This window comes from Paramisgurnus dabryanus, chromosome 8 (genome assembly GCF_030506205.2).
Source record: "Paramisgurnus dabryanus chromosome 8, PD_genome_1.1, whole genome shotgun sequence".
Classification (NCBI taxonomy): domain Eukaryota; kingdom Metazoa; phylum Chordata; class Actinopteri; order Cypriniformes; family Cobitidae; genus Paramisgurnus; species Paramisgurnus dabryanus.
The window spans coordinates 21,632,967-21,650,687 of record NC_133344.1 but is presented as its reverse complement, the minus strand read 5'-3'; the positions used below and the strand labels follow the sequence as shown (position 1 = coordinate 21,650,687).

General features: G+C 36.6%; 1 protein-coding gene across 2 annotated transcripts in view; it reads right to left on the bottom strand.

Annotated features, from left to right (window-relative positions):
- Positions 1-528: 528 nt before the first annotated feature.
- The window catches only part of gpr4 (G protein-coupled receptor 4), a 45,255-nt gene continuing 28,062 nt past the window's right edge, over positions 529-17,721 (bottom strand). For both annotated transcript variants that reach the window (XM_065280137.1, XM_065280138.1), the window contains exon 2: positions 529-2,853. In XM_065280137.1, coding sequence (XP_065136209.1) covers positions 1,395-2,486 — 1,092 coding nt within the window. In that variant the 5' untranslated portion in view covers positions 2,487-2,853 and the 3' untranslated portion in view covers positions 529-1,394. The remainder of the gene's footprint in view (positions 2,854-17,721) is intronic.

The window sequence follows — 17,721 nt, the reverse complement described above, 5'->3', positions numbered from 1 at the left end:
TTTGGATATCCAATACAGTCTCCTGAAGATGCGTATAAATAGCACGACGTGTAAAACTTGTGCAATACATACGCCAAATTCCACTTTGGAGTGCATATGATACGCTAGTCCATCCCATTCACTTAAACGGTGCATCTTTTTTTGTCGTTTTATTTATTGGTTTCTCAATTTTTTCTGTTTTAAAACCATTTTCGCTTGGGTTTAGGGTTAGATTTTAGATTTGCTTAATGAGATTATTTAATATACAGGTTTCTCCATGTTCTTGTCCATATTTAAGCCATGGTCGCTTGGAGTTGGGGTTAGGATGTCATTTTTATATAACAAAAAGTTGTTCTAAACCTATACCCAAGCGAAAATGGTAAAAAAGAGCAAAAAAATTGAGAAACCAATAAATAAAACGACAAAAAAGATGCACCTTTTAAGTGAATGGGAAGGATTGGCGTATCATATGCACGCCAAAGTGGAATTTGGCGTATGTATTGCAAGAGTTTTACACTTCGTGCTATTTATACGCATCTTCAGGAGACTGGGCTGGGATATCATTATAAATAGCCCAGTTGGTAGAGGATTGTGTTAGCAGCACAAAAGATGATGGGTTCAAACCCAAAAAACACACATCCTGCTAAAATGTATACATTGCAGTGCACTATAAGTCGCTTTGGATAAAACATCTGCCAAATGCGTAAATAAACTTAACCTATACACTCAGAAATAAAGGTACAAAAGTTGTCACTGTGACAGTACCTTTTCAAAAAGGTACACCTTTGTACCCAAAGAGTGCTTATTAGTATTTCAAAGGTACATATTGTAAGTTCAAATATTCATATTTGTACCTAAATGGTACATATTTTAGGACCTTTTTAAAGGGTACTGCCCCAGTGACAGCTTTTGTACCTTAAATTTTGACAGTATACCTGTGATAAACGTCCCTGTATTTTGCTAGGAAATGGTAGGAGACACCATACATCCAAAAAAAAACAAAGTAAATATGAAAAAATCTAAATAAATTAGTTATGAGAAAACATTCAGCATAATTTGTTTAGATTTCGCTTGGTTTGATATTTTGAAATTTTCAATGCAATCCGCTTGTTAAGTCTGACGTCATGTAGCACTTCCGGGTCCAACCGATCTCAAATGCCATAGGGAAATAAAAAAATCACGGTAATATACACTTTTTATCCTCATAACAAAATCCGAATTATATTGCTGTCGGAGCTTATAATTGTTTATAAAATTTTCACTTAAATGTGTGATATGAATAAATAGTGCTTTGTTTAAATTATATCCTCTTTTAAATGAGTAAAACAGTATTCCTTATGTCATGACTTAACAAGCGGATAAAATACCTACACCGCATTTACTTAACCAAATTGGTCTTGGGCCACTGTTTGGTTTCACTTTCTAACACTGAGAATGGTCATTTGAAGGCACTCGTCTTTGAGCACTTCAATGTCCGTTTTGTATGCATTAGCCTTGACTCCACTATACAAATCAGGCTTCTTCACTGCTAGAGGCGTCTCCACGGTGAGGGAATTCCCTATCAGTGCGTCAATTTTCCCACGATGGAAGAGACCCATGAGGGCGGTCAGAGCCCGTGTGACGTCGTTACGGGCCCCTTCGTTCACAAAGCAGTAAAGGATGGGGTCCGCCACACAGTTGAGACTAGTGAGTGCTAGAGCCACATGATACGCACCAAACAAGTCCTCCTCTGCACTACAGTCACAGGGATCGCTGAGGAACATCACGCTACGCCACAGCAGCAGGACGTGATAGGGAGCGAAGCAGAGGAGAACAATGAGGATCAAACTGAGGGCCAGCCTCTTGATTTTGGCCTTCTCCTGTCGTTCAGTGGAGACGTTACCTCGAACAGCTCTCAGGATACCTCTGTACGCTGCCAGCATCACACCCCAAGGTGCCAGGAATCCCAAAAAAGTTCGGTAAAGGTTCATACCAGCCACCCAGTCCTGCATTGGGTACTTTTCAAAGCAGAAGGTATGGTTAAAGCGATCCTTAAACAGTTCGTCGTGGAAGAGAGGTGCAGAATTAGCCACTATTTCAGTCACCCAGACGACCGTGCTGACCAGCACGGCCGTTTTGACCCGACGGACTTTAGCGAACTTGAGAGGATGAGCCACGGCCAAGTAGCGATCCACGGATATGCAACAAAGAAAGGCGATGCTGACGTAAATGTTGGTGTAAAAGATGAAACCGAAGAGCTTGCAGGACACCTGGCCGTGGATCCAGTTGTCATGATGCACGAAATAATCTATCCACAGCGGCAAAGTGGCTATGTACAAGATGTCAGCCACAGAGAGGTTCATCAAGTAGATACCCAGCTCGTTCTTCTGTTTTACCTGCATGTATGCGGCCCACAGGGCCATGCAGTTGGTGGGGAAGCCGAGTACAATGACAATTATGTATAGCACCGGCTGGAAGAACTGGTCTATATTCGAGTCAACATTGCACGAGGTTGAGATGTTACACATGGTCTCTTTGCTTCCTCTGAGACTTAAATAATCATGGAAACTGGCTGAGCCGTCTATGGTCCCAACTCAAGCCATATTTAAGTGGAAGAAAGATTCATTTTAGCTTTCCTGTACTGACACTGTAGCCCACTTTGGTCTAGCATGGTGGGTCTGTTGTGTCACATTTCTTAACAATATTTCATGGTTAGTCTATTAACCATAAACTCATGGTCACAGAAGTAAATAAAAAAAAGGCGTGCCATTAATCCTTGTGAAATGATCCCCGCGGATCACCGTGGTTTTATTTAGGTGTCAGCAGTCGTTTCCATAACTTTCTCTGAAGGTTGCACAATGACTAATGTTCTTTGGAGTGTCCAACCACATCCATCTGCAAAAGAGGACAGAAAGTGATTGTGTGAGATGCTTTAGGTATTTTTTTTACAATTTTATGAATCATTGCAAAATTATTAATGGTGGAAATATAACCTTGATATCTTTAATATTGACGTAAGTAAGATCAACATGAATAAATGTAAAATCAATGATTAAAATAAAACTTTGATGCTCCCAATCTCATTTTTGGATTATGAACCTGGATTTCACAGATAGGGTCACATATATGTGCTTGCTAACAAGGGGAGATTTAAAGGATTAGTAAATTTTCTTAAAAAAATCCAGATAATTTACTCACCACCATGTCATCCAAAATGTTGATGTCTTTCTTTGTTCAGTCGAGAAGAAATTATGTTTTTTGAGGAAAACATTCCAGGATTTTTCTCATTTTAATGGACTTTAATGGACCCCAACACTTAATATTTTAATGCAGTTTAAAATTGCGTTTCAAAGGACTCTAAACGATCCCAATCTAGGCATAAGGGTCTTATCTAGAGAAACGGTTGTCATTTTTGACAAGAAAAATAAAAAATATGCACTTTTAAACCACAACTTATCGTCTATCTCCGGTCCTGTGACGTGCCAGCGCGACCTCACGCAATACGTCATCACTTCAAGAAGTCACGGATGACGTATGCAAAACTACGCCCCAGTGTTTACAAGTGTGGAGAAAGAGGAACCGTTCTGACGTTGTTGTATGTCGATTGTCGAATGATACTAATTAATGTCTTTGTGTCAGTTTATTGTTTAAAATGGTCCGCAAATGTGCGTTTCATATATGTAACACGTGACCTTTCCACTGGTCGCACTGGCGCGTCACAGGACCGGAGATAGACAAGAAGTTGTGGTTTAAAAGTGCATATTTTTTTTGTCAAAAATGACAATCGTTTCACTAGATAAGACCCTTATGCCTCGTTTGGGATTGTTTAGAGCCCTTTGAAACTCCATTAAAACTGTTAAGTGTTGGGGTCCATTGAAGTCCATTAAAATAAGAAAAATCCTGGAATGTTTTCCTCAAAAAACATAATTTCTTCTCGACTAAACAAAGAAAGACATCAAAATTTTGAATGACATGGTGGTGAGTAAATTATCTGGATTTTTTTTAAGAAAATGGACTAATGCTTTAAAGGTCATGTTCTTCGTGATCACATTTTTCCAACTTTAGTTAGTGTGTAATGTTGCTGTTAGAGCATAAATAATACCTGCAAAATGATAAAGCTCAAAGTTCACTGCCAGGCGATATATTTTCTTTAACAGAATTCCCCTTTCAAAGCCTACAGCGAACAGCCGGTTTGGACGATAGCTCTCTACTTCCCATTTGAATGATGCCAATATAAGAGTTTTTGACTTAACTCCGCCCACAGGAATATGTTAGTCTCCAACTCAAAAACGGCTCTGCTAAGCTAAGCTGCTATCGAATCACAACCAAGGGGCAACCTTCCGATCTCTCTGATGAAACCAATACGGAAGTAATTTAAACTGCAATTCATCGACTGGTTGCTAGAGGCTGGTTCCAAAAGGGAGTCAATTCCCATAGACCTTCATGTTAAAATGCCCAACTTTACACTAGAAAATAATATGTTTACAGTCTGGAACAAAAAATTGTTTTTGGTTTGTATAGCTTTTCATGACAACTGTGAGGGGGGATTTTTTTTTGGTAACTCATCGGTTTAAATGATATTAAGCCTTAAAGTCCTGCATAATTGACCTTTAATACGCATGTCTTTTTCAAAAACGATTCATGCAGAATGACTAAAAGATGCACAACGCACTAATCATTTTTTTCCATTTGTACTCTTTGGGGGTGATGGAGTGTAAGCAAATACTAACTTATAATATAAATATATGTCCAGTATTTTCCACATTCACGTGGTACATCATACTGTATGTCAAACAGAGCTACTGTGCACACAAAGAATAACAAGCAGGAAGTTTTGTTGTCATTAAGCCGTAGTGATGTACTGTACATTATCAAAGCTACAGTGCCTGGAGTGAAACCAAGATTGCTGTTTGCTTGAGACTGTTTATAGATTCTCAGAGAAACTTGGAAAGATGCTTTGCAGTAGTCAATGGCAATAAACAGGACATGCGGGACAATTTATGTGATTATCATTAGGAAATTCTCCTTCAAGTGTTCCTGTAGCTCATTGGTAAAGCATTGTGTTTGCAGCACAAACGGTCATGGGTTCGATACCAGTGAACACACACACTATCAAAATGCAAAATGCTTATTATAGTATTTAACAAAAGCTTTGTTGTTTTGTATGTAACTGTATGTTTTATCATTTCAAAGCCAGTGAGTGTCATTTAAACATGGAAATAAAAATAGACAAAACAAAGGAAATGCATGAACAATTTGAAGAAATTACTAAATTTGATTCATGTATACCAAAACTCTAAACCAGACAGTTTTTCTTTATAACATTACTCTATTGGAATTCAGCAGAAAATGATTTACATTTGTAACTAAACTTAAAGATCAATGTTTTTCTGGGAAAGTGTGATTTTTTTTGTACTGAGTAACCCATGAGGACAATCTAAGGGTAAAACAGCAATACAAAGATTCCTCAGGATTAACAATCATGAAAATGAACCAAATGTATGCAAGACTTTACAAATTAACTTTTATATCTATAAAACACCACCACAACCACCAATGTATTATTCTAAATTATTACTTTATGCACTTCAGTATTAATATTACAGCATATTTATTAATGTTCACAACATGTACATAACATCAGCCAACTAATGTATATGGCCTGACATCTAAACATATCAAAATATTGACATATTAGTCTTCATATTAACTCTTCCCTGCTTTTGACAAGTTTTCTCATTAATTAAGAGAAAACATTTCCCTGCAAACAACCCTTTCATGATGTTTTCTTTATGGTAATCTGTAATTTTCGCTACTATCCACTAATAAAAAACTAATAAATAAACTAATAAAAATCCACTAATGAAAAACTGAAGCAAAAACAAATTTTTCAACATTTAAAACTCTGTGTTTTGATTTTGTTTTGAACCAAATTCCTCTACAAAAATGCAATTATTTCAGTTTTTTGCTCAAAATTTTGTATTTTTGAGGTAATCTACCCATATTTTAGAGGTTATAAAATGTAAACAAATGAAGAACGTTTTTTCACATTTTGTTTGTTTGCTTGAAAGCAGAGGGTCTGTTTTTTTCATTTGAAATATTTATATGTTTTATTTTTTTTCCTGGAAGGTATTTAGTGAAATTTTTGTGAAAATTACAAAAAATCAATGCCGGCCAACTTTTTAAAGGTCACGTTCTTTCTGATCCCATTTTTTAAACCCTAGTTAGTGTAAAATGATAAAGCTCAACATTCGCTGTCAGGTGATATATTTTCTTTAACAGAATTTGCCTTTCAAAGCCTACAACGAACGGCCGGTTTGGACTACAGCCCTCTGCTTCCTGCTTTAATGACATCACTAGAACAGTTTTTTGACTAAACTCCGCCCACATGAATACATCAGTCACCAGCTAAGCTAACGGCAAGCTAAACTGCTATCGAATCACAACACACTAAACAAACTACACAATCAGAACTCGTTACGTTTTTCTGAAGGAGGGACTTCATAGAACAAGGAAGACATCAGCGTGTTTTGAGGACAGTGAAAACAGTGCTATATACAAATAAGTAAATTGTGTGAAAAATACTGCGTTTTTTTACACGTGAAACATGAACACGTGTTATATTGCGCACTGTAAACACAATCAAAACTTCAAAAACACAGAAAGAATTTGACCTTTAAAAAAGGCTGGGGGGAATGAGTGAAATGTTAAACTTGTGTGACCCATCATCATTTACATGTATTCATTGAGCAGATAAGTGACTTCCAAAAACACCACCATCAGTGAGCTCAGTCAAAAACAGTAAAATAAAAAGTTCAGATACAATATGCCATAGTGACAGTGCCTCCCTGGTGTGTCACTATTTTTAAGACTTTGCTTATAAGCTTAATGTTTTTCCAAACAGTAGGAAATATGAGATAACAGCGGCGGTTGACTGATCTGCCCGCGGCTAACAGAGGCCTCAAAATCGCTTCCCTAATCCAATCTGTCATTCAGCTCCAATATCAATACCTTACAGTGGCAGATAACAATGTATCCTTTAACAGAGAAAATGAAAAGAACCACAGCCTAAAGATGATGGAATGTAAACCTGTGGAAAGCGGTCAACCTGACTGGAGGAGATTAAAAAAGTGAGGGGCAACGGAGGTGGTTGTGACAAAACGCATGAGATCAAAAAGTAGTTTGTGTGCATTTTAAGCAGATCTTTTAATACTGTTTAAGCAAACATATCTGACCCTCTCTGTGATGGTAACATAATGCATCACTGTGGTGTGGTATAAATGCCTATGCTACGCTAAAAGCAGGTGGAGATTATAAAAACAAAGCTTTCAGATGGTTAATCTACAGCAGGGGTGGGGAACCCTGGTCCGGGAGGGCTATTCTCTGGCAGAGTTTTGTTCCAACCCTAATTAAACACACCTGAAAAATCTAATGAAAGTCTTCAGGATCACTTGGAAATGAAATTCAGGTGTGTTTGATTAGGGTTGGAACAAAAATCTGCAGGACAGTGGCCCTCCAGGACCCAGGGTTCCCCACTCCTGATCTACAGTAACACTAGAAATAAGGTTATGAATAATCACGTCTCAATGTCATCTACAAAGAGGACTTACAAGACCTATGATTGTCATTGGTAGAAAGCATGCAATGAGGTTAGTCTAAAAACACTGAAAAAATTATTTTATAAAATGAATTTTAAATATTTAACATTATGCACTAACCAAATAGGCACATTTGTAACATATTACCCACTTTGCACAAAAGGTTATGTTTCATTGGCTCCATTAAAGCACACAAGACAACATGGGTCATAGATCACATGCTGTCATTAACAGCCACTAATTATCTAGTCCTTATTATAGTAAACAAATAAATTATTCATGAACATTCAAAATATATGAAGTACTTAAATTATTAAACTGAATAAATTATGTGTTAAGTACGCTTAGAAATGCTTGTTAATTTATCGAAGCAGTGGCGGTCCATGCATTTTTCACCTAGGCCTTCAGTGGTGTCCTATCTGAATTAATCCATCTACAGATTAATTGCAAAGTAAAATAGAAGTTATGGTATTTTACACCTCAAAGAATAATAGGCAAATTTTACTTTATTATAAAATGACACTACAAAATGTTATGCAGCGAATATTATACAGAAACCCGTTTGAATGGTATTCGAAATGATACTCTTTTTTTTGCTAAATAAATTGCATAAATGGTTCTTGAAAAAGCTTACCAAGTGTTCTGAAGAATCAAAAGTATAACAAATTACTTTGTTGACAGTCTATTATTCAAATATAATGCAAAAAGTTTTTCAAAGGGTTACTATTAAAAAAGTGATATTCACAACATTTACATTTTTCAAATATTATTTGCTTACTAAATTAAATGCATTAAACTCACCAAATTAACCAGTATAATTATTTGTACACAAAAACCATCCTCTTTTCTTTCCTTAAGAAGAGTTTGATCACTGTTACACAACAATAAGTCTTTTTTTGACGGCCCACCACTGATTAAAAATCCCCTTAAGCCATAGACTTGACTGACTTACTGTATTTCTTACATTACATGATTTTTAATGGTATGCAAAATAAATAAATAATTATTATGAATCAAATATTATATTAATCAACTGAAAATTAATAACGAGCGGACTTCGGACTGTAAAATCTCATAAAATCATGTGGAAACGTATTAGGTTGCTTGACTGAACAATGTTGGAATGATATCAAACGTTTTCATCTGCACGCAGTAACATTCACTTATTTTACCTTCATTTCACCTTCATATAAGTTCAAAAACTAGACAATGACGTCCAGGTGTGTTTTTAATTAAAATGATTTAATTTTTTCTCACCAGGTCAGAAAACTGCACTTAGCAAGACTTGCTGAGCCGCAGACACTGCAATTTATGATCAGCAGTACCAGGCTACTAGTCTCTGGGAGAAAATAACCTAGTTCAAGAAAAGCTGAACGAGCATTTTCTATTTATTATTATTGATGTTGAGATCCATGCTGTTGGGATGGAAGTAAAACTGTTCACCTAAATAAAAAATGTAGTTTTAAACTCATAACTCTTTCATACATAATCAGTTTTAAATGTATTGCTGAACTTTAACTCAATTTTAAGATTTAAATATTGGGAAAGCCTAAGCACTATTGACCAACCCAAAGAGTGGACTTTCGCAATAATGGCTAAGATACTGTACAGAACATGCAGAACTATTATTTGAACATCTGTACTGCCCCATAGAAACAATAAAAATGTGGAATGCAGCGTGTGTTGCATAAGAAATATTTAGTAGTGGACATTTACCAACAAATAAGTGTTAACCGACTCTTGCTAAATGTTTACAGGAAGGCGCTTTAAACTGATTCAATGGTTCATTGCTAGTCAATAAGTCAATAAGGTGTTTCAAGTCAATCATGACAGCCTAAATCCTAAATATCAGCTTTGTTATCCACCGTGTTAATGTGAATTTCAGTTTGTTAAGTGCAGGTCTTTCTTGTATGTATAATCAGTATTCGACATAGAACATGCAAGGAAAATGAATTGGAAAAGGAAGGCTCTGGACGTTTGACCCCTGAGTCACCAGAGGTCCCATGGCAATGGCACTTGAAATGACAAATGCCGTGATTGTCGAGCTCAAAGAATTTGTTAGTTTTTGCAAAGTAACAACATGCATTCTTTTAACAATGCATATGCGGAAACACCTTATAACACAATACAGCTACATTACTTGCATTTTTCAGCGCAGAATGAATTAAGCTCAAACTCTTCCATATGGATTTTGTCTGAGCTATTAACAGCTTTCTATTTTGTGACAGAAGGTTACACATGTCCTGATGGGAAAGATGGCTAAATAGAGTTAGTATTTGAAGAGCCAAGGAGCTTTGGCAGCTTTCCAATCAGAAGCTGATAAGAAACAAGTCTTTCCGCTAACTTCTAATAAAAGAGATGAAGTGAGAGACGACTGACAATAAGAGAGAGGCATCCAAAAAAAGCTAAATCTAAAATAGAGCTGATTATAAAGAGCTCATTAGGAGATCATATCAAAGATACCACGGCAAACTCTGGCAGAAATCCTGGGCAGCTAGGGTCATACAGGGTTTATTTTAGTTCATAAAAGGTACATCAGTAGAGAAAAAATAGAGTAATGGGGCATACACACCAAGTGCAAGTTCAACGATTTGCACAAGTAGATTACAAACAAAGTCAATGCAAAGACGCGATCAGACGCTTCCTCGTGCTGGGCGATGCGAATGACGCGAATTGGGCAGCGCGATTGACAAAAAAACACGCGCTATTCACCTCAAACGAGCCTTCGTGCAAGTAGAAAATATACCGCATGACACAAAAATTCGCATGACACAAAGTTAAATCCCACGAGTAATCTAGAGCGAGTAACGCGATGGTACGCGTTTGGTGTTAACGCAGCATTATTGAGTGCACAAAAGTGGCTACGAAGAAAACAGCATTTACGTGGAATTTGGAGATTTGTTAGATTTTTTGCTGGCAGTAATGTCACTGCCTATAGGCCGCCTTATCATTCAAATAGCCGGTGATAAATTGGCCAAACGTCATACTGTTGTATATTTCTCATGTCTGTAGAACCTTCATAAAGGTTTTAATTTCTCAGTTTCACCGTCAACTGCATGAGTCGAGAGCAGACTTCATAGGTTATTTCACGCTTCCGTTTGTGACATTTGTCTTTTATATGTGGAGACATGCGCACATAAACAAACTGTGCGAGAGATGGTAACGATGTTTACATTTAATGCAAAATTGGAGTGATGGGCTAAAATCTACACTGTAAAAAAAATCAGTAGAAATTGCAGCTGGGTTGCCGGTAATTTACTGTAGATTTAAATTTATGATATTTACTGGCAACATTTTGTTCAAAGTTGAATGAACATTTAACATTTACAAGTCTTTGTCTTTACAGAGTAAAACTAAAAAAAAACAGCATTAAGGAAAACGTTCTGGGAAACAAAATCTGAAGCAAAAAACAGAAAAAGGTTGATGATGATTTCTGGTTCCCAGAATGCTTTGCATGAGGCTGTAATTGTATAGTTTTATTCTGTAAAGATAAAGACTTGTTAATATTTAAAATTGATTTAACTTTGAACAAACTCTTGCCAGTAAATAACATAAATTTAAATCTACGGTAAATTACCGGCAACCCAGCTGCAATAACATTGTAATTTCTATGGATTTTTTTTACAGTGTACCTGTGCCGATCGGATTTTGCTTTAGACGTTTAAGACATTTCCCAGCAAAAAGAAAACGTTTTACACATTTACATGACACATTAACAGTGTATTAAGCATAATTGGAGTAAGACAGCACATGTAAACACACTCGTTGATTAAAAACAAGAGCCTTTTCAACCTTTTTTAATGCCTTCATCAGACATCAGAAACAGATAACTATACACTTGTTTATACACCCTTACAATCAGCAACAGGTGTCCTCAACTATTTTGTGGGAATGGCTTCCTAACAACATTAAGAGGAAAAGGACAAGGCATCAATAAAACATACCATATTACATTTCCTGATTAAGCCCTTTGGGGAGTATAGCTATCCAAAGTAACGTTGGAAAAGTTTCCCCAGATCTACACTATTCATCAATATCTCCACCCTAAATGAAAAAACCTGTTCAATGCTAAACAAAAAACTGATGTGAATACTCTTTAAAAAGTTACTAACATTTGCATGTCTTAGCACTGAATGTGTTCTCAATTCTCTACATGTTTCACCAACAAACAACAATCCACATGGGCAACATAAAGCATTAAAAACATGATGTGATTTACAGGTGATGACACTTTTTGCAAATATATTGCATATTATGCATACTATTAATCAGCCCTAACTGTAGAGTAATTTATATTATTTGCATGGAAGGACAAAATATGCTCAATAAAGCTTAAAAGGTCTTGGTCTTATTTTAAAATAAGCTTATATTTTTGTATAATATTACAATTTAAGTGCTGAAGCTTGAGGAGTATACATTATGTGGTGATGAAATGCATGGTTTTTGCTCCGTTTGGTAGTTCGAATGGTACTGACAGAAGAATCAACTAAATGTTCCCTTAACTGCTTGAAATCTTTCTTCTGCACAATCTTTATATCTATATATATAGGCTGTATCCTTAATTTTTTCCCATATCTAATTTTTTGTGGCCTCAAATTAATTTAATTTATTAATTCATTATACACTATATCGCCAAAAGTTTTGGGACACCCCTCCAAATCATTGAATTGAGGTGTTCCAATCACTTCCAGTGAAAGGAACTCTTAATGCTTCATCATACCAAGTAATTTTGGACAATTTGATGTTTCCAACTTTGTGGGAAGTTTGGGGATGGTTCCTTCCTGTTCAAACATAACTGTGCACCAGTGCACAAAGCAAGGTCCATTAAGACATGGATGAGCGAGTTTGGTGTGGAGGACCTTGACTAGCCTGCACAGAGTCCTGACCTCAACCCAATAGGACATTTTTGGATGAATTAGAGCAGAGACTACGAGCGAGGCCTTCTCGTCCAACATCAGTGTCTGGCCTTACAAATGTGCTTTTTAGAAGAATGGTCAAATATTCCCATAAACAAACTCATAAACCTTGTAGAAAGTTACAAGACTGATATAGCTGCAAGAGTGGGCCAACATCCATATTAAACCCTATGGATAAAGAATGGGATGTCTTTAAGATTCATGTGCAGGTGTCCCAAAACTTTTGGCAGTATAGTGTATGTAGCTGATTCACTGGAAGACATTTCTTTAGTGAAGGTGGGTGACAGCTATGAACATGTGAAAAAATATTCCTATTTGTTTCTTCTGAAAGCCATACAGTGTGGGCAGAGCCAGTCCTCCCTATACGCAGAGTACGCAAGGTGCGTAGGGCCCCGAACCACTAGGAAGCCCCCTTGCTCTTAATGTCATCCGGCGCTGCACAGACCAGATGGCGATTGACATCATTGTGCCGAGAGAGCCATTCAAAAGCATAACAAGCAGTATAATCTCACGATACTTTAATTCAAGTTGTCAGTCGGTCTGTGCAGCTCCGCATGCATTTGACGCGCCATTAATGTTTTAAATTCCTATTTAGTCTTGACAAACCATGCAATGATTTATTACACTCAGTCCAAATACCCAGATTCAACATCAGTCCTGTGTGTTTTGAATGTACACATGAATAATCAAACTATTTCATAACTTATGTGTTAAACAAATAAACACATTTGTGACTCATGCTAGCATTTTAAAACAATGCACATTACATTTAAAGTTTGTATATTTAGAGAATTATTGATGTATTTTGGTTTGTTTACCTCTGGAGTCTGATCATGCCTTAGTTTTAAGCAAATTGGAAAATCTGTTGAGTTGTTTGTGTTAAAGTTTTTCTAAAAGCTGTTTTGGTTTTATTTTATCCATATTTTTTCATTTGCTTGTCTGATGTTCTGCATCTCTTATATAATATAGTTGGCAGTAGATCTTTTTTTGTTAATATCAATGCAACAGATTAATCTTATGAAAATTAACCATGTTTTTTTTGTTAAAACTGTAGTAACCATGTTTGTTTGGTGTGATTACTATTAGCAAAACCATGGTTTACTACAGTAATGGTTTTACTACAGTATGGTTTTACTACGGTTTTGTTTATGGTTTTGGTTATTTTGTGGTAACCATGGTTTTACAACAGTAACCATGTTTTTTATATTTAAGTTTCAATTGTAGTAAAACTATAGATAATTTTTGTAAAGATAGGGTTTTCAGAAAACACGTTTCGATGTTATAATTAGAAAATATTTTGATGAGTGTCACAGTAATGTCCATCTGGCAAAAATGTACAGCTATAAGATAATACCACATGTTTTTAGTTAACATTTTGTTTATATCTACATTTGAGCAGAGACAGTGAATGGTTTTAATAAAGGCACTGACAGGGCCCCCTCACAAAGTTGCTTAGGGACCCCCAGCATCAAGGACTGGCACTGAGTGGGGGAAATCATTTTTTCTTGTTAATATGTCTATGTGGTGTTTTTGTTGTTTTAAGACAAGCCATGGGCAAATTCATCATTCAACACCATTGCTGAGCATTTTCTTCATAAAATTGGACAGTCTTATTCCCAAGGTTTAAAATTGCCTTGGTTTCCAACATCACAAACGTAACCAATCATATCAACAAAGTTAAACACATAGATCAGTAGTTTGAGTCATAGATATTTTGTATGGATGCCACATAGACTCTGCTTCAGCTCTACTTCTGTGCTGCTTACACAAACAGAGTGAGTACTGTAACCTGTTAACACTAGCGCTTAAAGATTAGTGCTGTATATATGCAGTTCACTTATGCATTGTGTAAAACGGAACTTAGCAGTCATGTATCTAAAACTGAATGTAGCATCTATTTACATCAATGGTCCAGAGTGGTGCGAAAAAGTGGAGGCGGGACTAATTTGCGTATTCATCATACACTCTAAAAATGATGGCTGGGATATTTTTGACCCATAATGGGTAAATATTGAACAGAACACACCGTTGGGTTGTTTTAACAACTGCTGGGTTATTACACCCCATGGTTGCATAGCAACAACCCAACATTGGGTCAATTTTAACCCAGCATGTGTTCAGGGGCCGTATTCACAAAGCATTTTATCTTATCACTAAGAGTAGCCTACTCCTAAATCGCACTAAAAGATTTTAGCTAGGAGTTTTCTCTTAAAAGTTATTCACAACGCCTTTCAGACCTACTTTTAGTAAGGAAAAATGATAACTCCTAAACTAAGAGTGAGTCTTCGTTGCTACGGATGACGTCAATTCTCATGCACGAGCTGCCTCGCAATGACCACGGTGATTGGTTGTTAGATGACAGGGCTGTCATGCGGAACACAGACGCACCAAATCATGGAATTACAATATCGAAATATGTCTGTGTCCTATACAAAATAATAATAATAGTAATGCCATCGAAATGCATATATTAAAGAAAAGTCGTGAATTAAATTAAATCAAGCCTAATACAAATGAAAACCGCCAATTGCCTAATAATAAAACGACATTGCATTAACACTTGCTTGATTAATGTACATCCTATTAGCCTAAATAGACTACTTAAAGCAAGGAAATGTTGCCCATATTAAAGAAGCCTGCCTAATGTAATAAATAAATGATGGTGGAACTCGCCAAAACGAAAAAGAAAGCCCAAATGTATGCAGGATCAGTAACTTACTGCTGCTGGCAGTTGGTGCTGGAAAAAAGAAACGTAATAAAAGGGAAATTCGGCACTGAGATATCAAGCAAAACTAAGCGTGAGACATGCGAGAAAGTGATGCGCGGGTCAATGTACAAAACAACTGGCACCCGACCAACGTTTTCAACTAACCCGCCCGCAACTCGGACCGCAAAAATAAAAAATACATAGTGTACCCGACCCGCTCCCTGGCCAGCATTTTTTTTAAAGTAGTAATTGTTTAATAGTTAATTGCCATCTTTATTTCAAACGACCCGACCGAACGCGACCCGAATCATAAAAAATATTTTTGGATGACTCGTGACCGCGACCGCATGCATCCGCTCATTTCGGATCAACCCGCGCATCACTGGGGAGAGGATTTGTTGCAGATCAATGCAACATTCCCGCTTATGTCGCGGATCCCGGACGACTGCGAGAGGCGGTGGTATGCATTACAATCGCAGTAGAGGGTTGAGATTGCAGCCTTTAAACAGACTAGCATGGCAACAGGTATGCCTATAATATTAAATATTTAATATTAGGGCTGCACGATTTGGGTAATTTTTCCCATTGCGGTTATTCGTGGTAATATCGCGATGTGCGGTTGCGATTATAATAAATTGTATTATGAGTCAACTTGATGGGTTTTAAGGAAAATACACACACAGTTTAGTGATAATGCTAAAATGTGTATTTGTAAAACTAGTGTCAGTAATCTTAAATCCAAAATACCGCCATACAACAGACATAGAGTTTTTTTTAGCTACCAGATCACTGTCAACCTCCTCTGCATCCATCTTCGCTCTGGTATTTCTACGCTGCGCACACACAAGTGACGACACCCAACACACACATGCATGCCACACATGCACTGCCTTTTTTGTTAGTTTTTCTTTCTTTTTTAAACAGCAAGGAAAATCTTCAAACTGTTATCAGAAAGTTTGTGTTAACAAGTCCACACATTTATTTATTTAATATAATTGCAACATTTTGCTGTCATATAATTGCACAGGCTGACATTGCGATTGCGATTGCGATGCGATTAATTGTGCAGCACTATTTAATATCATTATTGTTTCATGTAATTCTAAAAAACTTCCTGCTTGTCATGAATGTAATGAATTATGAAACAAATGTCATAAACAATATGCTTACATTAAAGTGTGCTTTTAAGTATGTGCAATGCTTTTGAGTTGGTGAAACTGTCCATGTTAAGGAGGATCAGCACCTAAGGCATTTTAAGATCTTTTGTGAATAGGTCTTAGTGAGTTAGGAGTCCTCTCGACTTCTTTTAAGCTGTCCCAGACTTAGGTGCTACTTTTAGGGCTAAAATGCTTTGTGAATTACTCTTAGTGAAAAAAATTAGGAGTCCTAAATTTAGGAGTGACACGCCCATTATTTTTAGGAGTTGCTCCTAAATTCGCCAGTTAGGAGCTACTTTTAGCCTTAAAATTCTTTGTGAATACGGCCCCTGATCAATATTTATCCATTATGAGTAAAAAATAACCCAGCCATTTTTAGAGTGTTTCTATGGTCTGAGCTGTGTGATTGAATAGAGGCGGGGACTAATTTTCATATTAATAGATCCACCTATCCTATTTGAGGCAAGGGTGTAGTTATATTCAAACTATTTTAAAGCATGAAGAAATCATGCTATTATGATGCTCAAAAATGCATTTTAACTGATACAATTTTTGACTACGTGAGTGTCAGGGTGCGTGTAGAAGAAGACAAGGAGGACAAAAATCAAAACACCAAACAGAATGATGGGCTGTAGTCACACATAACATTGACACATAACATTGACGAGATCGGAAAAAGACTGGAACAAAGGCAAGGATATAAATGACGAGTTTGGTTCCAAAACGAGATAAGCCAATTTTTTTTATTTTTGTCAAAACATGTTTATTATTATGTTTATCATGTTTTATTATGTTTTATTGTGCTACTTACCTGTATTTTATTTTTTTAGTTATGAAGGCTTAAAGCAAAACAAACCAACTGCAGTTTGATTGATATTAATTGGAATGCACAATCAAAAAACGTGATTTCTGAGTTATCTCGTTTTGGAACCAAACTCTTTAAATACACAAGACAATATAGGATGATTAAACTAATGGAAAACAGGTGAAGACAATCAAACTGACAATGAACCAAGGCAAAACACGAGGACAAAAACAGGTGAACAGAAGCAAAACTATGAATAATAGGTCTATACTAAGCAACTGTCTGTCACGGTAGGAAAATCCAGTGTTTTCCTCCGTGTCATGTTTGTGTGTGTGTGTGTTGTTCACTTACCCCTGCCATGTGCTCGTTAGAGCAATCCCTTTCACCTGTGTGTTGATTGTCTCGCTCCAGCTGTTCATCATTACATCATCTCCATATATACTCACCTGACTTTCTGTTCCCTGCCAGATTCTATTGTTTGCTCAGTCTCCGTGTTGCTTGGTTGTTTCGTGCTCTCTGGATTACGTGTTACTGTTGGATGTTTATTGTCGTCGTCGTCTTCGTGTGGATGTTCCGTGTC